Below are 22,855 nucleotides of genomic sequence, written 5' to 3'. Positions count from 1 at the left end.
TCGTCAGACCTACCCATGATTCTCATCTTTCTCAAAGCCCTTTCTTATAAATCCGGATGACCTGCCCTTTTCAACCAGGACATGTGTTGTAGGATCTAGGCTGGGATAAAAATCCCATTTTCTGAGGTCAACTTTCAATCCGGTGGGATTAAAGACGTATGTCAGGCCAACTGAAACAGTAACATAAGGCCAACTGACACCCTTGTTATAATTGTTACGTCAACGTTCAATTAAGCTGCTTTAAGATGTGCCGGACCTCCTAAGCCCATGTTGATGCCCTTGTACACCTGCCAAAACAACAGTATCATACAAAAATTTAAATGGCGTCACTCTACAGAATTCTCTAGTGTTTATTTTTTAGATAGTATTCTGTAAGAGATGAGTGATAGACAGCAAAAATGTTTATATATAAGATTTTTCTTCAATATCAAAAGAAATGTGCCGTAAAGTGAGTATATTAAAAAAATATATACGTTTCATTTTCAGTGTTGCTTTATAACTTTTTTAATGTTCTGTGCTCAAAGAAATATGAAGTATGAAATATCCAACAGTGAACGACTCATGGAGAGGAATATGAAGGGGAATGAGCCAAATTTTGCATTCCTGGGTCTCGTTTCTACTCCACTTTTAACTAAGCATATGGAAATCCGCTCTCAAACAAGATTATTGTGGCATTTGAGTGTCTTAACCTTATTAGATTGTGCTTTAATCACAGTTGGTGACATATTCACTTCTGCACTCTTCAGTAGCATGACTTCACTATAATTGTGGCCTAATCCTATCAGAGGACTTTGAGGCATGGGTATAAAAGCTAAAAGTTAGAAGTGCAACATGAGACATCCAAGGCAGTTTGGAGTGGACGGAACCTCTGGCTGCTGAAGGGCCTCCTTTAAACATCACAATGGCAGAGGAGTGGGGAAGACAGGTGTACGCAGCCAGACGACACCATGACGATACAACAAGAGGATCTGCATTCACTTACACCAACAGTAACCACACCAAAGGTACAGTATTCTAATTTCATGCAATTTCAAACCAGAAATACATGTTATCTATGTATTTTTTAAAGATAAAATATGTATATGTGAAGTTATTATGTTGGAAGGTTTTAACTGACAGTGCAAAATAATGTAAAAGTCTGTCCTTGAACTGCTTAATACTACAGGGGTGTCGAATCCTGGTCCTCCAGATCTACTATCTTGTATGTTTTCTATGTTTCCCTCTTCCAACACACCTGACAGTCATTATCAGTCTTCTGCAGCGCTTGATGATAGGCTTATCTTATGAATCAGCTGTGTTGGAAGAGGGAAACTTCTAAAACATGCAGGATAGTAGCTCTGGAGAACCAGGATTGGACACCCTTGGCTTAAATGAATCATATTTAACTGTAATTAACTCATATATCCACACAGTTCTTAACTATAGCTATACTAAGTAGAATTTAACCATCTCTTCTTTTTTCCTACAGATCCCTTTGAGGGTCCTAATTACCACATTGCTCCCAGATGGGTTTACAACCTTACAACAGCCTGGATGGTTGTTGTGGTCGTTCTGTCCGTCTTCACCAATGGTCTCGTCTTGGTGGCCACAGCAAAGTTCAAGAAGCTGCGTCACCCTCTGAACTGGATCTTGGTCAATCTTGCCATTGCTGATCTTGGAGAGACAGTTTTTGCCAGCACCATCAGTGTATGCAACCAGTTCTTTGGCTACTTCATCCTTGGACATCCTATGTGTGTCTTTGAGGGATACACGGTCTCAGTCTGTGGTAATTAGTCTAACTTATGTTGTTTTAATATGTTCAAGTGTTGCAATCAGGTTTTTTTTTTTTTTTTTTTTTAATTTTGCATAACAACGAATCAAACATTAGGACAAAGAAACAAATTGTGCAGGTGAGCTCAGAAAACCCAGTGGGACTAATAAAATTAATCTGACCTCATTACAGCATTTGCTTAAAGAAAGACAATAGGAATAAAACAATAACATACAAAGTACAATGAAAATATAAACAAAGAATAAAACAAAAAGAGCATGTGTAAATGTGTGTAAGCGTGGAGGAATATTTAAATTTGTAAAATCAGATCTGTCCTAAGCCGAAACTTAAACTGACTAAAATGAAGTAGACTGAGATGCAAGTTGGATATAACTGTTACATAGCTGAGCCCCCCCCCCCCTCCCCCTGGACCTCATACAGAACTGACCACATCCATGCAACCAATGGGTATGTCTTGTATGAAAGTTCTGTTTGTTTGTTTTCTTTTTTAAATTATTTATTTATTTCAAACATGCAAAGAAACAAAATAAAACAAAACTGGGCAAATTAAGACAAAAACAAAATAACATTTAAATGAACACAATCTATCTTCAAGGACATGCAAGTCTGAATTTTGCATATGGTTGAAAAGGAGTAGGAAGAAGTATAAACTCATTTAATCCAACCCCTATGTACAGCTCTATTTAATTGGATGAAGGCTTTGCAAGGCAAAGAATGTGTAGCAGGTTGAATGAAGATGTAAAGAATTATACAGATAAGGTGTTTATTTAAAGTACAAATTGAGAGGATTGGTTGTGGTTTTATTCACATTATTACAACGTAGTTACTTTTACAATCGTCCCTTTTTTCATCCAGGTATCGCTGCTCTTTGGTCACTGAGTATCATCTCCTGGGAGAGGTGGGTTGTTGTGTGCAAGCCTTTTGGAAATGTCAAGTTCGATGCCAAATGGGCCTTAGGTGGGATCGTGTTCTCCTGGGTGTGGTCAGCGATCTGGTGTGCCCCCCCTATCTTCGGATGGAGCAGGTATCCCACTGTTTTAACTGACATTTGGTAAAAAGGACCTGAGCGTTGAATTAGTCAGTGCACACTAAGCATGTGTTTTGTTCAGGTACTGGCCTCATGGGCTGAAGACATCCTGTGGACCTGATGTATTCAGCGGCAATGAAGACCCTGGAGTCCAGTCTTACATGATCGTTCTCATGGTCACATGTTGCTTCCTTCCTTTGGCCATCATCATCTTGTCCTATATCGCAGTGTGGTGGGCCATTCATTCTGTAAGTCATCTCTACTGCAGGTTTATTACATATGACAGGTTGTTTAGAGTCTGTCTGAATGTGTTTATTACCTCCGCCAAGGAACAATGGATGTTATGTTTTCATTGGGGTTTGTCTGTTTGTCTGTTTGTTTGTTTGTTTGCTTGTTTGTTTGTTGTCTGTTTGTTTGTTTGTCTGTTAGCAAGATAACTCAAAATGTTACGGGCAGATTTGGATGAAATTTTCAGGAAATGTTGATACTGGCACAAGAGACACATTACTAAATTTTGGTGGTGATTAGGGGGGGGTGATCTGCCTTGTTGGAGGTCTGCTCTCTCCAAGTGCTTTTCAAGTTAAACATCTTTTTATTGATTTTATGCAGGCTACAAAACATCAATATGACAGTTGGACAGATTCTCCTAAAATGAAACAAAATGACCGCACCTTCCCCTTTCTGGTACACTTCCTTGGGACTCGTATTTTTGGGGGGCATTTTGTACCTGGGGCGGGGTTACGTCCTGCGTCACTGATGTGTTTGGTGCAGGGTCTTGTGTCGGTGCGGTGTCATGATCCAGTTATCCTCTAACTCTAAGCCATGCCCCCAGGTGAAGCATGTATGGCGAAATACCCTGAAAAATTTATTCATTTATTTATGTATTTTGAACATACAAAGAAACTAAATAAAACAAAGCAAAATAAGACAAAGATAAAATAACATATATATAAATAGAATTTATTTTCAAGTACGTACAAGTCTGAATTTTGCATTTGGTCAAAAAGGAGTAGGAAGAAGTATAAACTGATTTAATCCAACCCCTCAAGTGCTTTTACACCTTTATCACTAACTTAATAAAAGAATCAAACAATATTTTTTTTCTAATTTTATCATTCAACCACAAGTAATACATAATGCAGTAATTGAAAAATACACAACAATATGATCATGGCAGTACAGTCATACAAATAGACTCAACATTTCAACAGTTTTCTTCAATAATTACAGCATATTTATCACTTCAACATTATCCATAAACAAACAGCCCTCATTGTCATTATTAAATACTGGACCTCATAAGAATCAATTCTTTCTATCTTTTTTTTTTTTTTTTTGGTAATTCAAGTTTTTATTGGAGTTTTCACTTGCTCCATGACAATAGTACAATGTTGCTTAATGTTAACAAACAGGGCTTTTATACAGAAATGAAAAGTATCAAAAATGCTACAAAGCGTGGAAGTTCTTAAAAAGAAAAAATAAATAGATAAAATAGATAAATAAATAAACACTAGAGGGAAGTATATCTAGTGTATCTTTTTATAAACGGAATTCTGTTTGATATTTGTTTTATCTCCACACAGTTTTCCTCCACAGATGGTGATACAGAAACTTTTTAACCTAGTGCGTACTTGATGAATCTGTAAATTTAACTTTTCCCTTAAATCATAGCCTCCCTCTCTTTCACAAAACATTTCCTGAATATTGCCAGGCAGTAAGTTATTCTTTGCTTTATGTTATTTAAATAGTTTTGAACTCCAGAAGGTCAATGAGTTTTAAGGTTTTAGACTGTAAAAATAGTGGGTTCGTGTGTTCACAAACAGGAGTCCCACACTTCCCAAAGACAAGAATAAAAAGAACATTGAGACAAACCATACATAGATAGTGTTTAAACAAAAAAGATGCAAATAAATAAAATCAACTACCCTATAAAGTGACCTCCGTATATAATATTATGTTAATTTATCCAATCAGCAGCTCAGTCTGGTGTCAGTGTGATTTGTGTGTCATTAATTAGGACAAAAGATGGGTTCCAAATCTTATTAAACTTTCCCAATTGTCAATGGATCAAAGGCCTAATTTTGCCAAGTTTTAAAAACTGTAAGCCATCCTTTAGTATCCTTTGTGTATGTGTCTGAATCTTATGCTTTCTCTGTATGTTTGTCACAGGTTGCCCTGCAGCAGAAAGAATCAGAGTCGACCCAGAAGGCTGAGAGGGACGTGACCAGAATGGTGGTTGTGATGATCCTGGCGTTCTGTCTCTGCTGGGGACCATACACCATCTTCGCCTGCTTTTCTGCCGCTAACCCTGGATATGCCTTCCATCCACTGGCTGCTGCCCTGCCTGCATACTTTGCCAAGAGTGCCACCATCTACAACCCCATCATCTACGTCTTCATGAACAGACAGGTGAGCATCGTGTGTGTGAGCATTGTTTTCAAATACCAAGACTGATACAAACTCCAATACTTTATACATAACTAATCTTTTTTTTAATTCTTTCCCTGTCAGTTCCGCTCATGCATCATGCAACTCTTTGGCAAAGAAGTAGCAGATGAGTCTGAAGTATCTACGTCAAAGACAGAAGTCTCCTCTGTGGCTCCTGCATAAACCTCTGTTTGATCACATTTGTTTTGCAGAAAAGTTACATCCACTTTGATTTGTAAATTATTGTCATGTATTGTATTCAACAATTTACATTTTTTCTAGTAAATATAGTGTGTGGCAAATGACAAAAGCAAAAAAAAATAAATAAATAAATGTACATAAAGAAAATAAATCATCTTGTCTTTTTTGATGTGGAAATAGAAACCTCAAGTATATCCTACTGACAACACTGACACATTTAATTGAATTACTGCAACTATTTTCCAGATTCTCCAGACTGTCAACAAGAGATACCACATTATGAGAGTTCACACCAGTTAGAATAATCAAAACCTGATTATAGATTATGTTTTTTTAGGAGCAGTGAAAATGTTAGGGAAATTTTTGCTCTGGTGCTGGTGAATAATGAAATAGAGACTTCTGTCGGCCAACAAGATTTTATTTCTTTGCAAAGAAAGGTCAGTTCTGCACATGAGCGGCGATTGTGAAGAAAAGACAAAGAGCTTCTCACAAGATCCACCTTTTATAGAGTGAATCCCATTTGGAAGTGATTCTTCCAGTCTCTTCAAAGGGCCTTTTGATTAAATAAAGAGCCCCAGGTATTAACAAAGAGTCACCTTCTGTTACCTTTCAAGAAAATTAACACACACAGTAGGAGGGTTTGGGTAAAGGTACAGGAAAGTTAGGATGCAGTGGGGGGGTATTTGGGAAAGGATATCTATCTATCTATCTATCTATCTATCTATCTATCTATCTATCTATCTATCTATCTATCTATCTATCTATCTATCTATCTATCTATCTATCTATCTATCTATCTATCTATCTATCTATCTATCTATCTATCTATCTATCTATCTATCTATCTATCTATCTATCTATCTATCTATCTATCTATCTGTCTGTCTGTCTGTCTGTCTGTCTGTCTGTCTGTCTGTCTGTCTGTCTACCAGTAGCGGCTGCTCATCTTTCAGACAGGGGAAGCTCATTGTCGGCTTACATAAAAAAATTGTCAAGTTATTTAAACATAAATTCGGCCCTCCGTTCCTTTTTAAGAAAATGGTCAGTGACTATTATTATTATTATTATTATTATTATTATTATTATTATTATTATTATTATTATTATTATGGTACCAAGTCAGCGTCTTTTACAGGGACTGGACCAGTGTCCTCTCAATGTCCAGCAGAGCTAGGCTGCTTAGATTGCCTTGGCCCATTGTGTTGTGGGTGTAAGACTTCAGCCTTTTTAAACTAGAGATGCTCCTTTCACTCTGACCTAGCCGACAGTATGATTGATTTAACTATCTACAAAACGATATTAAACTCGAACAAGAAATGATTAAATTATGGAACTGAAACAGGAAAACGCTGAAACTATGTTAAATTGAAACAAGGAAGTACAATGAGTGTGTTTTATTTACGGTGCAAGAAATGAACGAGTAATTTCGTACTGGTTTCTCTTTGATTTCACAGCAGAATGTGCGACGGTATTAAACTGAACTGTGTCAGTGAAGGAGCAGATCTGAAAACAGCTGTCAATCAAACGGGATTCAGCCTTTCGACTGATCCTCCAATCAGCACGTGGGATTCTGGCGTCCAGCCCGGCCAAGCTCCGCCCACAGCTCCATTCACCCCCAGAGACTCCCAGCGTCCGGGGGCGGGACAACATCATGGTATTTACCCAATTACCATCTAGTTTTGACGCAATGAAAAAAACAGTCCCATTCAGTCCCATTGAAGCCCAGAGACGCCCGCAGTCTACGGACAAATGCACTGAGCAGAGATAGAATGAGAAAACAGCACAACGGGAATGGATGAGAAGTGAACAACATCTCGTCCGTTGGTTTGTGATAAAGCTGATTCTGAACGAACTCGTCTTTGAGATGAACGTGTTCTAACACATTTGTAGTCAATAAATTGTCAACACAACCGAACATATTTAACCATTTAATTTTCGTAATTTTAGGGGAAGCCAGGCTTCCCTTGCAGTCTATGAGAAATCGCCACTGCTACCTACCTACCTACCTAAACAATGAAATGAGTTTTAATCAGTGAATTCCTCATGTAAATTGCTCTGTTCCATCCTCTCCATCTCCAGGCTGCCAAAGCTCAGGCTGAGTCCGCCTCCACCCAGAAGGCGGAGCGGGAGGTGACCAGGATGGTGGTGGTCATGGTGCTGGGCTTCCTGGTCTGCTGGATGCCCTACGCTTCCTTTGCTCTGTGGGTGGTGAACAACCGTGGGCAGCCGTTTGACCTGAGACTGGCCACCATCCCCTCCTGTCTGTCCAAAGCCTCCACCGTTTATAACCCCGTTATCTACATCCTCCTGAATAAACAGGTGAGTTCAGGGACTACAGAACAGCCCCTCATATTTCAGCTCCTTTCCTCTGGACGGTGGTTCTTAGTCCCAAGTGCAGGACACAGCGTTATAAAACAGCTTTGTTCCTGTTGCCATCACTGAGCTCAATAAGAAATAGTGACATTACACTTTGTTTTACCTATTTAATTATTTATCCTATTTCTTTGCTCTATTTATTATTATTGTGACTTCTAATCTTTAAATTTTATGTTCTTATCCTGGTTTTTATCCCCGAGACTGTGTTTATCTTTTTGAGGTTTTTATTGTGTTTTATTGCATCTAGTTTTTATTTATTTGATCTTATTTATTTATTATCCTTTTACTTATCCATGCTGCTATACTGATGAATGAAGGAACACTGAGCACTTTCTGTCTTGTCTTGACACTCGATCAAGTACCTGCCTAACAGGTTCAATGTGTGTTTTATTGTAATGCCAAATGCAATCACAGTGTCTGCAAAACAAATCTACCCAAAGGTATAAATAAAGTAACCTTAACCTTGAACCTTGAGCCAGGAGAGAAACACAAGTCAGGCAAGGATTTACTGAATAAATAAGACAAAAGACAGTTTTAGCATCATTCATGTCAACTGACCTTGTTCATGAAATGTATTTATTAGAAAAGGAAAGTGGACTGTGTGTGTGTGTCTATGGCATCACACTAACTCTGTACAGAGCAGACTGCTGCAGTTTGTCATTTTTATGTATTTATGATCAATGAACAGACTAGTGAAAACAGTGAGTGAAAACAGTAAGTTGATAGGACCAATATTTTGGGAGATATTAGTCCTTTTGGAATACAATAGCCTTACGATCACGTTGCTATGCCCAGAATCATAGAATCATCATTGAAGTGGGTTACCTAGCAACAGATTAACAATAAGGCTCCACTGCCATGGTGTCAAATGTCCTGTGCAGAAACAGACGTGTCAACTGAGAGGTTATTCAACTGAAAATGAGAATGGAATTGACCAAGAAAGGAAAGAAAGTCAAGAACTGAAGTGGATCAGAGGATCTAGAACCCTGGTTCCTCAAAGGGTCAACGCACTAATTTTAAAATGAAGTGATAAAAGTCAAATTGTATGCAAATATTTGTACATTTCCACCTAATATTCCTGGGTTGTGAAATAATATCTCATAAACAAATATAAAGTTTAGTCCTAGTTTGATTATTAAAGGTTATAAACATGTTTCAATACATTACATTTTACACATATTACATATTTATATCATTTATGCAAATCTTGTGAATTTATGAAATTCATTATTATGGATTAGACTATTTACTTGATAAAGATTAAATTCTAATGAAATTGAACTTCATGTTACACGAGACTTTAATAGATCCATCATTTTGACTGATATTCAACAGTTTTACATCCATATTTCCTGTTGAACTAATTTGTTTATATGAAGTATTTAGGCTGTATTAAACAAATTTGAAATGCACATTTTTATTGATTATTTGCAATCTATTCAATAATATTATGCCACTTAGTTACCATCATTTCCTGAACTAATAAATGAATAAATATTTATTACAGTGTTTTTTGTTTTTTTTTTTTTGCTTTTGTATTTTTTTCCATTGAATCTTTATCAAATGAAGTAGAGTAAACCAACAATGTATACAATAAGAAAATAACATAATAAGTTTGCCAGAGGGAGTGGACTACGATATAATTTATTCACTATTTTATTTATTTATTTATTTATTTCAAACATGCAAAGAAACAAAACAAGACGAAGCAAATTAAGACCAAAAAAAAAAAAATAATAATAATAATGATGATAATAACATTTAAATGACCAGAATCTATCTTCAAATATGTGCAAGTCTGAATTTTGCATGGTGGAAAAGGAGTAGGAAGAAGCATAAACTTAATGTCCAAATCAGAGCAAATACTGATGGTTTTTAGAGCCTTTTTGTTTCCAGATTTATTGCACAGCTTTAAATAAAGTTCAACATCTTTCAAAAAGTAAATAATATTTGGCTTTGTCTTACAGAACTTACGTTTGTGAATGAAAAATTTAGCAAGTAAGAGAAATAAATTAATTCTTAAAACAATGTTGTTGTTTTTTGTTTTTTTTTCTATTTGGGGTATCTGTAAAAACAAAATAATACATTTTGCCATGATATGACAAAGTCTGTGAAAACATGGTGGATATTAAACCTGCTGAAGTCCTTCCACAGGTTCTTGGTGCAGCTCAGTCTGTGGATGGTCCCACAAAATGAACAGTTTATGTTAAAATCTGTTTTGATTTTCAACATGTAGTGGTTAGCAGGGTAATATCTGTGAAGAATTCTGAAGGATACTGCTTTAACCTTGTTGGTAATAAAGGCATTTATGGGGAATCATCCAAATTTTGATCCAATAAATATCAACAAAACTTTTCCAATATGATATTACACACAGGATAGAGACAATATCTTTCTGAAATAATGCTCTTATATTTTTGCTGACGTTTCTATGAGTGCTCAATGAAAAACAAATCTTTCCTTCTGGTGGGGTATTCCAGTGTATGTTGATAGAAACAAACGAGTAGGTCAGAGATAAGAGTTTGATAATGACTGTAGCGCCCTCTGTTGGTTTCCTTTTAAATATGCAAAACAAACCAGAATGAACCTTTATTTACAAAAACAACCTTTTTTGTGTCTTATTGTGAGTATGATTTCATGTGACCTTTTTGCTGTGACCTTTTATTCATTCATGGTGTTACTAATGAAACCGATGATATTCCGTCTGAATTAACCTTTACATTTACTTTCCTTTTCCTCATAGTTCTGTTCATGTCTGAAGAAAATGTTGGGGATGAGCAGCAGCGATGACGATGAGTCTTCAGCAGCTTCATTGGCCACAGAAGTCTCCAAAGTGGGACCGGCTTAAACTGTTTATGGTTCATAAACTCACATATTGTAAATAGCACTGAATGGAAAGAGCGTATAACAAATAGCACTGTAATGTTCTCAGGAAAATATATGATATGTAATGAAAAAAATGTGAAAAAATAAAGAAATACACCAATAATGACAATTTAATTCTGTTTCATGATCTTTTCTGTCATGATCCTTCTACTTCATTCAGTAAGAGGTCAGTGGAGAAACAGAGGAATCCTTATTCAGTGACAATTTTGATGCAAATGCCTGTTTTAGAATTCAAATGTCTTCTGTTAACGGAGGAACATTATATATTAATATACAAAATTTTATGATACGTAAGATATTGCCACAGTGAAACATGACATAAGCTCTGCTGACAGAACCACTCATACAAAGCTGTTAATGATCATTCAATAAACATGTAAAGAAAAAAACCTGTGAGTATCATGTGTTTCATCACCATTGTCTAAAAAGAAATACATGTTGTTTTTTTGTATGTACAATGTAGTTACTTTAATATCCACAAAATATACTAACATATCAAATGTTATAGGGATTAAATTAATAATGATGGTGCTTCCACGGTAACTATGGAGCCTCTGAATGTCCAAATGGGTCATATCTGATGACCATGAAAAGCTGAAGAACTGTATTTTACATCTTTAAGGGTCTTTATGGGTTAAAGGTGGACGTTTGGGTCTTTATGGGTTAAAGGTAGATGTTTGGGTCTTTATGGGTTAAAGGTGGACGTTTGGGTCTTTATGGGTCTTTATGGGTTAAAGGTGGACGTTTGGGTCTTTCTGGGTCTTTAAGGGTTAAAGGTGGACGTTTGGATCTTCATGGGTTAAAGGTGGATGTTTGGGTCTTTAAGGGTTACAGAAGCTTTGCCATACCTCTCACTAGTCCTTAAGTGGACTTCTGGACATCTGTCCAGTGCTGGTCATTCTCCAAAACTGCTCCAGTCTTAAAGCTGTTTAGTGGGTGAAGGAGTCACTGAAGAAACCATGTGTCTCAACGAATGGTAGATACATTAGATCTGCCCTGACAGGTGAACATAAGAGCTTCAGAAATAGAACTATAAAATAAAAGTCACAGTTGAACATTTTTTTGTGCACCTCTTCTTAAACACATTAAATGAAAGATGCTTATTAGTCAATCTATTACCATTGTCCTGGTCACATGATGATCTGTTAATAATGAATAATTAGAGCAGGAATGTCAGACTCATGTTAGTTCAGGGGACACATTCAACCCACTGTGATCTGGAGTAAAATAATAAACACAATAATCCAAATAATAATAAATAATAATCCAAAGTTTTGTCTTTGTTTTAATGTGAAAGCTAAACCTGAACAGTCATGTACATCCTGAAATATTTATTTAAAATATATGTGCAATTTCAATTACGTCACAGATTATTATTAACACAATTTCTCCAAATGTAGAAAAAATCTACTAATGGGCATTATATTGTTAAAATTGCACCTATTTTTTGTAAGAAATTTCAGGTGTTCAGGTTATTCACATTTTATTGTGACAGGATTAGTAAATGTAAATATTTTCATAATGTATTCGTAGGATCAGGTAAAAGTCAGAATAATGTTCTCTATTATGAGTTTAATGATGATGAGGTGATGGGGGGCTTTACCTACGGGGCAATATAATGTCTGTTCCACCCCCCCACCCCACCCATGACAATTATTTTGCAACTGGGCTGGCGGGGGGCAGACGTTATATTGCTCCGTAGGTAAAACTGAAACTGAAATACCAAGAAACAACTGCATTAGACCAAGGAGAAAACTTGTCATTACTTGTAGGTTATTATGCAATGTTTCCTTAATATCACACTGATCTGTATGTGTCCTCTGAACACCTTTGGCTGTCAGTATTTTCAGAGTCATTTGTTGTCTATCTGAAAATCCCCCCATGGTCCAGATTAGACCATTTGGCAGCCGGTTTTGGCCCATGGACCTTATGTTTAACCCATAAAGACCCAGTGCTATTTTTGTGGCAGTTCCCAAGCACATTTTTCTTAAGATTTAACCTTTCATAAGTGATTTATCTCCATTTATGATAATATTATCCTCTGTATTTTGTGTTTTTTCAGCGAATATCATACATTTTGCTATATTTAATTCACTTATCATGTAGATGTTCATGAAACTCAGATTAAAGTTGAGGATTATTATATCAGAAACAGAGAAAACTGAAGAAAAAGTGACTTTTTCAGCAAAGATGTCAATAACTGAACATAAAAACAAGCATTTCCACCCACTGTCATTCATCAAACTCCATGGGTTTTACTGGCGAATTAATGTTGTAGAAGATGACAGTGTTTCTTTGTTAACTACGGACCCTTTGAACGTCCGAATGGGTCATATCTGATGACCATGAAAAGATGACAAACTGCATTTTACACCAATTATTTGCATGTATTGATAGGATTAGTGGATCAACAGTGGTTAAATATTTTAGATCAGTAGATGCTTTTGGTCGATGGTGTGTCTTTGGGTCTTTATGGGTTAACACCCATGGTCTGGAGGCTAGAGAACTTAGCTTGTGACCGAAGGGTTGCCGGCTCGATTCCCCGAACCAGCAGAGAAATTGTTGGCTCATGTACCCTTGAACAAGCCCCCCAGGGCCCTGACATGTCAGCCCAGTGCTTCTACTCTGCAGTGAGTGGCATTCCTGTGGGTTTCAGCCAGTGAAGGGTTAAAGGCAGAGGGTGGGGTTTAGTGTGTAAAATATACTGACTAATAAAGGGCCAAAAGTCTGTCCATTTTTTAGGCAATATTAACCCTATAACGCTGAACGTATCATATTTGATCCATTAGTTTTGAAGCCCTCTACATGATCAGTGTGATAGTTTTTTGTCTTGAAAAGCCTGATGCATATAATTAGATACATGTAATACACAGATAATCCACCAGGGGGAGGGGTTCATTCACCAGAGGCCTTTCCAGTGACACTACAAGACTGTCATTAACCAGGAAGGAGGAAGAACTGGGACCATTTAGAAAAGGAATTAACAATTTGTTAGACATTTTTGTGTTATATTATGTTTTTGTTTATTCAAAAATAATAATATTTGAGCATTGAGACCCGATGGATCAAATATGATACAAAACTTGAAACTCATACATGGAAATTGATATTTGAAAAAAGACCAATAAAGGCTCCGGTTTCAAAGACGTGGAATTTTCTGTCAGTAATTTAATGGTTCAGTCTTTACAGCAGGGGTGTCAAACTCATTTTAGTTCAGGGGCCACATTCAGCTAAATTTGATCTGAAGTGGGCCCGACCAGTAAAATAATAACATAATAATATGTAAATAATATTAACTCCAAACTTTTCTTAATGTTTTACAGTGAAAAAAGTAAAATTACATGATGAAAATGTTTACATCTACAAACTGTCCTTTTAAACAATGTGAATAACATGAACATAGTGAAAAAAAAATTTAACATTATTTAACTTTAGTTTATCATTTCCACATGTAGATTACAACTCACAGATCACAGTGGATTTACAGATACACAAAATAATTAGTAAAAGGTGGAATATTATTAAAATTGCACTTCTCTTAAGACATTTCAGGTTGTATTTACATTTACAAAGAGAAAAATTTGAGTTGTGAGTATTTATCGGTTATTATGAGATTGAATTGGTCTGAATGTGGAACTTGTACTAAAATGATTGTTAATATCTTAGTGTAATTTTTCCATTTCACAAATTCATCCCAGGGGCCGGACTGGACCCTTTGGTGGGCTGGATTTGGCCCCCGTGCCACATGTTTGATACCTGTGCTTTACAGGGTTAAACACCACTGACACAGTTACTCAAACATCACATTTTATCTGTTTCGCAGGAAAATGGGAAAGAAGAAAAAAACTCGATGCACATTCCTCAACAATACAAACAATTAAAATTCCTTGTTTCTCTCTTATCAGACAGATAAAAAAAAGTTGCATCACGTGATGTTCCTGACAGTGTGAACCTGATCAGATTATTAAGACACACAATAATAAATGAGGATAGAATAATTAACCGGTGTGAACTGACTAGTGTACACTTACCATAGGTGGACACGTCTCATTTCACACCAGTCTAATTACTGATGCTCATTAATGGTCACATGTCCCTTAAACCATGAGTGTGTGAACCAGGATTTAAACCCTGGTCTTTGTCTTGAAGGTTTCCGTTGCCTGTCGGGGGCAAATCTGAGTTCTGCTAGTAGTGAACTTTTGCCAAACATGAATAGTTCAGAACTAGCGGAATTCCAGACCAACCCTCGAAACATCACCAATGTCACATGAAAAAACAGCATCAGCAAATCAACTTTTTATGTTTGTAATGATATAGAAAATTCAATCATTTTGTTAGATTTATCCAAAGAACTGAAGCTGATTAAACAGAAAAACTACCATTAAAATAAAACTCTAATATTTACACAGACAAATTTGACAAAAGTGTAAAATGAAAGAAAATGTTACACATTTCTTTGGGTCCGTCCTCTTCTCGATGTGAAGTCCTGCTCCCATTTGAAGTTCTCCTCAAATGTACACGTTCCCGATGCAACAAGTGGACATGCCAGAAGAAAAAAAAGACAGAACCAGGATTAAAATAAACCACTACACCCACTCGATTAACCTTTTCTTTCTCCTCAAGTGAACTGTTTTTCCGGAGAGATTAAGGTTTTATGGAGCAGTCGTGCCAGGACTAATTACTGACAGTTAATCAGTTTGGTGGAAGGAGCTGACCTGTCGCAATAATCGTCTTTGGTCCAGAGCGTCCAGAACATGAGAAATGAATTTCACTGGGTCATTCTGGGCTTCAGCACAGGATCATCATTTTAACACAGTGGTTGTTTTTTTCTTTTTTTGTTTTTTATTATAACAGTGCTATACAGTACTATTATCAACAAATGACCAAACAGAATCCAAGACTAACCCCAGACTGCATCAAATTAGTGAAAATATGAAGGAAAGGAGGAAAAACAAATGATTCTGTGTGAAGAATTATGTCACCATTTACATGTGAGGTTTGTCAATTTATCAGCCAAGAAAGTCATAGGTCCAATACCAATTCACCCCTTGGCCCTCCCCCTTATCCCTCCCCTTTGGCCCTCCCCCTTAATCCTACCCTTTGGCCCTCCCTCTTACCCCTCCCCCTTGGCCCTCCCCCTTACCCTTACCCTACCCCTTGCCGCCCCCCACCCCCACCCCTCCCGTTTGGCCCTCCCCCGTACCCCTATCCCTTGGCCCTCCCTCTTACCCCTACCCCCTGGCCCACCCCCTTACCCGTACCCCTTGGCCCTCCCCCTTTCCGCTATCTCCTTGGCCCTCCCTCTTACCCCTCCCCCTTGGCCCTCCCTCTTACCCCTCCCCCTTGCTCCTCCCCCTTACCCCTACCCCTTGGCCCTCTCTCTTACCCCTCCCCCTTGAAGCTTCCTCTTACCCCTACCCCTTGGCCCTACCCCTTGGCCCTCCCTCTTACCCAAATCCTTTGGCCCTCTCCATTACCCCTCCCCCTTGGCCCTCCCCCTTACCCGTACCCCTTGGCCCTCCCCCTTTCCGCTATCCCCTTGGCCCTCGCTCTTACCCCTCCCCCTTGGCCCTCCCCCTTACCCCTACCCCTTGGCCCTCCCTCTTACCCCTCCCCCTTCCTCCTCCCCCTTACCCCTACCCCCTGGCCCTCTCTCTTACCCCTCCCCCTTGAAGCTTCCTCTTACCCCTACCCCTTGGCCCTACCCCTTGGCCCTTCCTCTTACCCAAATCCTTTGGCCCTCTCCCTTACCCCAACCCCTTGGCCCTCCCCCTTACCCCTATCCCTTGGCCCTTCCCCTTCCCCCTATCCCTTGGCCCCCTTCCCTTTACCCGTAACCCTTGGCCCTCTGTCTTACTCTTCTCTCACCTTTTACTGTAACTGTTTTTTTTTTTTTTTCCCAAAATGAAGTCTTAATGAGAAAATGGAGAAAATGGACTAAAAGGAACTCACCTCTCTCTTTTTGGTCATAGGAACTGACATTTTTGGACAAAAAGAGACGAACCATCTCCAAGGGGTCATGGGAGAGCTAATGCTAAATGTTAGCTTAATGAGCTGATAAAACAGAAAACTTTAGCAAGTATTTCGTAACAAATTAATGTTATGGTCTTGTAATCGATTACCTGTAAATGCAGTGGAAGTGTGTGTTTTATTAAATAATCAGACATTCCAAAAGTCTGTAAATGTCCAGAGGAAAGTCCAAACTTTATGTCATACATGTCAGACATCAACACCTTCTATTTGACATTTTCTATCATATATATGTTAGCCTGTGTAAGTTCTGGAGTGTATGAAGTTATTGTTCACTTTCAAGAACATCCTAGTAAAGCTGTTTGTTTCAAAGACAGCAGTAAATGAGCTTTAATGATTTCAGCAGCTCCAGTCCAGCCTCCTCCATGTCCATCCAGTCATTCCCATAATTATATGATACAAACTGGTATGTGTGGTGTGGTCTGTAAAATAATGTTAAACATACTTGGTAATGTGCATCTTCTTTGAGGATTGAATGCATACTTCCTTGGCTTTTTTACCTCCGCCAGGAGGTATTGTGATCGCTTTGCTTTGTGTGCATGCGTGCGCGCGTGTTTGTTTGTTAGCAAGGTAACTCAAAAAGTTAAGGACGGATTTTCATGAAATTTTCAGGAAATGTTGATACTGGCACAAGGAAGAAGTTATTAAATTTTGGTGGTGATCAGGGATTGGGGGGCGGGGAGGTCCACGGGGGGGCCCCACTGATCGGCCTTGGCGGAGGTCTGCGCTGTCTTTTCTAGAAAAGCACTCGGAGAGCGCAGACCTCCGCCAAGGCCGATCAGTGGGGCCCCCCCGTGGGGCCCCCCCGTGGACCCCCCCACCCCCGATCACCACCAAAATTTAATAATTTCTTCCTTGTGCCAGTATCAACATTTCTTGAAAATTTCATGAAAATCCGTCCATAACTTTTTGAGTTATCTTGCTAACAAACAAAGAAACACAGGGGGGCAGATCTGTCTTGGTGGAGGTCTGTGCTCTCTGAGTGCTTTTCTTGTTTTATTTATCTTCTTTAAATTTATTTTCATTGTGCATCTCTAAAAGTATAATGCAAAAAAAAAGAAAGAAATTCACATTTTATGATACAAGATGTCCTGCGATGAACTGGTGACTTGTCCAGGGTGTACCCCGCCTTCACCCCTATGTAGCTGGGATAGGCTCCAAGCGACCCCTGTGACCCCACTGAGGATAAAGTGGGTTCAGATAATGAATGAATGAATGATACAAGATTTTGTGACACACAAATACCCCCCCCCCCCCCCCCCCCCCCAGTTTTCCAGGCTTCAGTTTGTTTGACTTCCTGATGAAGGCTTTCACGATCTACACATGATCATGCTGTGAAAATAAAGACTTTATTGGTGATCAATTTGTTATTTTCATTCTGCAACTCCAAAAGTACAATACAAAAAAAAGAAAAAAATGGACATTTTATGATGTAACTAAGTAAGTAAGTAATTTTTTGTCCATTTAACAGAACATGATATATACATACATACAGTTTGGATTTCTATGTTAAACATGGGTGAAAAGGCGTAGGCAGAAGCAACAGCTTATTTATGCCCACCCTACTGTATTTACAAGCAGGAAAGTTGCAGAAACAAAACAAGACAACAAGATGGTGCAGTTTTAAACAATAATATAGATAAACAAATAATATAATTAAGCAAAATCTTAGATTCATACTGATAATTGGCATAGTTTATCCTAATATTTTATATTGATTTTCTTTCATATTGATGCAAGATTTTGTGACACACAAAGTATACACCCCCCCCCCCCCGAACCAATGGCAACCCCCATACCAACCCAACCTGGATCTCAAAATATGAAAACCACTGATAAAAAATATATATATGTAAATAGATTAAAATTAATATAATTTACCTCCTTGGCTTTTGAATATGTCAGTGTTTCTTTCTGTCATTTCATAAATTAATTGGACTTTCTGTGAATTAAAGTGCGTCAAACCTATCCATGATTTTCATCTTTCTCAAAGCCCTTTCTTATGAATCCGGATGACCTGCCCTTTTCAACTAGGACATGTGTTGTAGGATCTAGGCTGGGATAAAAATCCCATGTTCTGAGGTCAACTTTCAATCCAGTGGGATTAAAGACATTTGTCGGGCCAACTGAAACAGTAACATAAGGCCAACTGAAACACTTGTTATAATTGTTACGTCAACATTCAATTAAGCTGCTTTAAGATGTGCCTGACCTCCTAAGCCCATGTTGATGCCCTTGTATACCTGCCAAAACAACGGTATCATACACAAATTAAAATGGCGTCACTCTGCAGAATTCTCTAGTGTTTATTTTTTAGATAATATTCTGTAAAAGATGAGTGATAGGCAGCAAAAATGTTTATATATAAGATTTTTCTTCAATATCAAAAGAAAAGTGCTGTAAAGTGAGTATATAAAAAAACAAAATAAGTTTCATTTTCAGTGTTGCTTTATAACTTTTTTAATGTTCTGTGCTCATAGAAATGTGAAGTAAGAAATATCCAACAATGAACGACTCATGGAGAGGAATATGAAGGAGAATGAGCCAAATTTTGCATTCCTGGGTCTCGTTTCTACTCCACTTTTAACTAAGCATATGGAAATCCGCTCTCAAACAAGATTATTGTGGCATTTGAGTGTCTTAACCTTATTAGATTGTGCTTTAATCACAGTTGGTGACATATTCACTTCTGCACTCTTCAGTAGCATGACTTCACTATAATTGTGGCCTAATCCTATCAGAGGACTTTGAGGCACGAGTATAAAAGCTAAAAGTTAGAAGTGCAACACGAGACATCCAAGGCAGTTTGGAGTGGACGGAACCTCTGGCTGCTGAAGGGCCTCCTTTAAACATCACAATGGCAGAGGAGTGGGGAAGACAGGTGTACGCAGCCAGACGACACCATGATGATACAACAAGAGGATCTGCATTCACTTACACCAACAGTAACCACACCAAAGGTACAGTATTCTAATTTCATGCAATTTCAAACCAGAAATACATGTTATCCACGTATTTTTTTAAAGATAAAAAGATGGAAGAGGGAAACATCTAAAACATGCAGGATAGTAGCTCTGGAGAACCAGGATTGGACACCTTTGGCTTAAATTAATCATATTTAACTGTAATTAACTCATATATCCACACAGTTCTTAACTATAGCTATACTAAGTAGAATTTAACCATCTCTTCTTTTTTCCTACAGATCCCTTTGAGGGTCCTAATTACCACATTGCTCCCAGATGGGTTTACAATGTTGCAACAGCCTGGATGTTTGTTGTGGTCGTTCTGTCCGTCTTCACCAACGGTCTCGTCTTGGTGGCCACAGCGAAGTTCAAGAAGCTGCGTCACCCTCTGAACTGGATCTTGGTCAATCTTGCCATTGCTGATCTTGGAGAGACAGTTTTTGCCAGCACCATCAGTGTATGCAACCAGTTCTTTGGCTACTTCATCCTTGGACATCCTATGTGCGTCTTTGAGGGATATACGGTCTCAGTCTGTGGTAATTAGTCTAATTTATATTCTTTTAATATGTTTAAGTGTTGTGATCAGTTTTTGTCTTTTAAATTTTGCACTACAACAAATCAAACATTAAAAAAAACAAAGAAACAAATTGTGCAGGTGAGCTCAGAAAACCCAGTGGAGCTAATAAAATTAATCTGACCTCATTACAGCATTTGCTTAAAGAAAGACAATAGGAATAAAACAATAATATACAAAGTACAATGAAAATATAAACAAAGAATAAAACAAAAAGAGCATGTGTAAATGTGTGTAAGCGTGGAGGAATATTTAAATTTGTAAAATCAGATCTGTCCTAAGCCGAAACTTAAACTGACTAAAATGAAGTAGACTGAGATGCAATTTGAATATAACTGTTATATAGCCCCCCCGACCTCAGACAGAGCTGACCACGTTCATGCAACCAATGGGCATGTCTTGTATGGAAGTTCTGTTTGTTTGTTTGTTTGTTTAATTATTTATTTATTTCAAACATGCCAAGAAACAAAATAAAGCAAAACTAAGCAAAATAAGACAAAAACAAAATAACATTTAAATGAACAGAATCTATCTTCAAGGACATGCAAGTCTGAATTTTGCATATGGTTGAAAAGGAGTAGGAAGAAGTATAAACTCATTTAATCCAACCCCTATGTACAGCTCTATTTAATTGGATGAAGGCTTTGCAAGGCAAAGAATGTGTAGCAGGTTGAATGAAGATGTAAAGAATTATACAGATAAGGTGTTTATTTAAAGTACAAATTGAGAGGATTGGTTGTGGTTTTATTCACATTATTACACCGTAGTTACTTTTACAATCGTCCCTTTTTTCATCCAGGTATCACTGCTCTTTGGTCACTGAGTATCATCTCCTGGGAGAGGTGGGTTGTTGTGTGCAAGCCTTTTGGAAATGTCAAGTTCGATGCCAAATGGGCCTTAGGTGGGATCGTGTTCTCCTGGGTGTGGTCAGCGATCTGGTGTGCCCCCCCTATCTTCGGATGGAGCAGGTATCCCACTGTTTTTACTGACATTTGGTAAAAAGGACCTGAGCGTTGAATTAGTCAGTGCACACTAAGCATGTGTTTTGTTCAGGTACTGGCCTCATGGGCTGAAGACATCCTGTGGACCTGATGTATTCAGCGGCAGCGAAGACCCTGGAGTCCAGTCTTACATGATCGTTCTCATGGTCACATGTTGCTTCCTTCCTTTGGCCATCATCATCTTGTCCTATATCGCAGTGTGGTGGGCCATTCATTCTGTAAGTCATCTCTACTGCAGGTTTATTACATATGACAGGTTGTTTAGAGTCTGTCTGAATGTGTTTATTACCTCCGCCAAGGAACAATGGATGTTATGTTTTCATTGGGGTTTGTTTGTCCGTTTGTTTGTTTGTTTGTTTGTCCATTTGTTTGTCTGTCTGTCTGTCTGTTTGTTTGTTTGTTTGTTTGTTTGTCTGTTAGCAAGATAACTCAAAAAGTTATGGGCAGATTTGGATGATTTTCAGGAAATATTGATACTGGCACAAGAGACAAATTATTAAATTTTGGTGGTGATTCCCTTAAATCATAGCCTCCCTCTCTTTCACAAAACATTTCTTGAATATTGCAAGGCAGTAAATTATTCTTTGATTTATATGTTATTTAAATAGTTTTGAACTCCATAAGGTCAATGAGTTTTAAGGTTTTAGATTGTGAAAATAGTGGGTTCGTGTGTTCACAAACAGGAGTCCCACACTTCCCAAAGACAAAAATAAAAAGAACATTGAGACAACCATACATAGATAGTGTTTAAACAAAAAAAGATGCAAATAAATAAAATAAACTACTCTATAAAGTGACCTCTGTATATAATATTATGTTAATTTATCCAATTAGCAGCTCAGTCTGGTGTCAGTGTGATTTGTGTGTCATTAATTAGGACAAAAGATGGGTTCCAAATCTTATTAAACGTTCCCAATTGTCCACGGATCAACGGCCTAATTTTGTCAAGTTTTAAAAATTGTAAGCCATCCTTTAGTATCCTTTGTGTATGTGTCTGAATCTTATGTTTTCTCTGTATGTTTGTCACAGGTTGCCATGCAGCAGAAAGAATCAGAGTCGACCCAGAAGGCTGAGAGGGACGTGACCAGAATGGTGGTTGTGATGATCCTGGCGTTCTGTCTCTGCTGGGGACCGTACACCGTCTTTGCCTGCTTTGCTGCCGCTAACCCTGGATATGCCTTCCATCCACTGGCTGCTGCTATGCCTGCATACTTTGCCAAGAGTGCCACCATCTACAACCCCATCATCTACGTCTTCATGAACAGACAGGTGAGCATCGTGTGTGTTAGCATTGTTTTCAAATACCAAGACTAATACAAACTCCAATACTTTATACATAACTAATCTTTTTTTTTAATTCTTTCCCTGTCAGTTCCGCTCATGCATCATGCAACTCTTTGGCAAAGAAGTAGCAGATGAGTCTGAAGTATCTACATCAAAGACAGAAGTCTCCTCTGTGGCTCCTGCATAAACCTCTGTTTGATCACATTTGTTTTGCAGAAAAGTTACATCCACTTTGATTTGTAAATTATTGTCATGTATTGTATTCAACAATTTCCTTTTTTTTTTCTAGTGAATATAGTGTCCGGCAAATGA

General features: G+C 37.9%; 3 protein-coding genes across 3 annotated transcripts; all 3 read left to right on the top strand.

Annotated features, from left to right (window-relative positions):
- Window positions 1-832: 832 nt before the first annotated feature.
- LOC115419155 (red-sensitive opsin-like) lies at window positions 833-5,429 on the top strand. The gene is made up of 6 exons (XM_030133802.1): window positions 833-1,004; window positions 1,469-1,765; window positions 2,627-2,795; window positions 2,881-3,046; window positions 4,968-5,207; window positions 5,310-5,429. Exons 1-6 carry the CDS (start codon window positions 902-904, stop codon window positions 5,406-5,408), a joined length of 1,074 nt encoding a protein of 357 aa, XP_029989662.1. The 5' UTR covers window positions 833-901; the 3' UTR covers window positions 5,409-5,429.
- A 2,066-nt stretch (window positions 5,430-7,495) lies between these two features.
- On the top strand, window positions 7,496-10,776 carry LOC115419175 (blue-sensitive opsin-like). The gene is made up of 2 exons (XM_030133827.1): window positions 7,496-7,745; window positions 10,546-10,776. The coding sequence occupies exons 1-2, from the start codon at window positions 7,566-7,568 to the stop codon at window positions 10,648-10,650; spliced, it is 285 nt and encodes a 94-aa protein (XP_029989687.1). The 5' UTR covers window positions 7,496-7,565; the 3' UTR covers window positions 10,651-10,776.
- Window positions 10,777-19,513: 8,737 nt separating this feature from the next.
- LOC115419154 (red-sensitive opsin) lies at window positions 19,514-22,855 on the top strand. The gene is made up of 6 exons (XM_030133801.1): window positions 19,514-19,678; window positions 19,924-20,220; window positions 21,058-21,226; window positions 21,312-21,477; window positions 22,289-22,528; window positions 22,632-22,855. Exons 1-6 carry the CDS (start codon window positions 19,576-19,578, stop codon window positions 22,728-22,730), a joined length of 1,074 nt encoding a protein of 357 aa, XP_029989661.1. The 5' UTR covers window positions 19,514-19,575; the 3' UTR covers window positions 22,731-22,855.

The sequence above is a fragment of the Sphaeramia orbicularis genome, chromosome 5, assembly GCF_902148855.1.
Source record: "Sphaeramia orbicularis chromosome 5, fSphaOr1.1, whole genome shotgun sequence".
Taxonomy (NCBI): domain Eukaryota; kingdom Metazoa; phylum Chordata; class Actinopteri; order Kurtiformes; family Apogonidae; genus Sphaeramia; species Sphaeramia orbicularis.
The sequence above is the reverse complement of the archived record's forward strand: the minus strand, read 5'-3'. Positions and strand labels throughout refer to the sequence as shown.

What these genes read in the sequence shown, in the direction of transcription:
- LOC115419175 (XM_030133827.1), top strand. Translation starts at nt 7,566, where the DNA reads ATGGTGGTGGTCATGGTGCTGGGCTTCCTGGTCTGCTGGATGCCCTAC. An exon ending in ACATCCTCCTGAATAAACAG is followed by an intron (nt 7,746 to 10,545) that starts GTGAGTTCAGGG and finishes TTTTCCTCATAG; the next exon opens with TTCTGTTCATGTCTGAAGAA.
- LOC115419154 (XM_030133801.1), top strand. Translation starts at nt 19,576, where the DNA reads ATGGCAGAGGAGTGGGGAAGACAGGTGTACGCAGCCAGACGACACCAT. An exon ending in ATATACGGTCTCAGTCTGTG is followed by an intron (nt 20,221 to 21,057) that starts GTAATTAGTCTA and finishes TTTTTCATCCAG; the next exon opens with GTATCACTGCTCTTTGGTCA. An exon ending in ACGTCTTCATGAACAGACAG is followed by an intron (nt 22,529 to 22,631) that starts GTGAGCATCGTG and finishes TTTCCCTGTCAG; the next exon opens with TTCCGCTCATGCATCATGCA.
- LOC115419155 (XM_030133802.1), top strand. Translation starts at nt 902, where the DNA reads ATGGCAGAGGAGTGGGGAAGACAGGTGTACGCAGCCAGACGACACCAT. An exon ending in TGTGGTGGGCCATTCATTCT is followed by an intron (nt 3,047 to 4,967) that starts GTAAGTCATCTC and finishes TGTTTGTCACAG; the next exon opens with GTTGCCCTGCAGCAGAAAGA. An exon ending in ACGTCTTCATGAACAGACAG is followed by an intron (nt 5,208 to 5,309) that starts GTGAGCATCGTG and finishes TTTCCCTGTCAG; the next exon opens with TTCCGCTCATGCATCATGCA.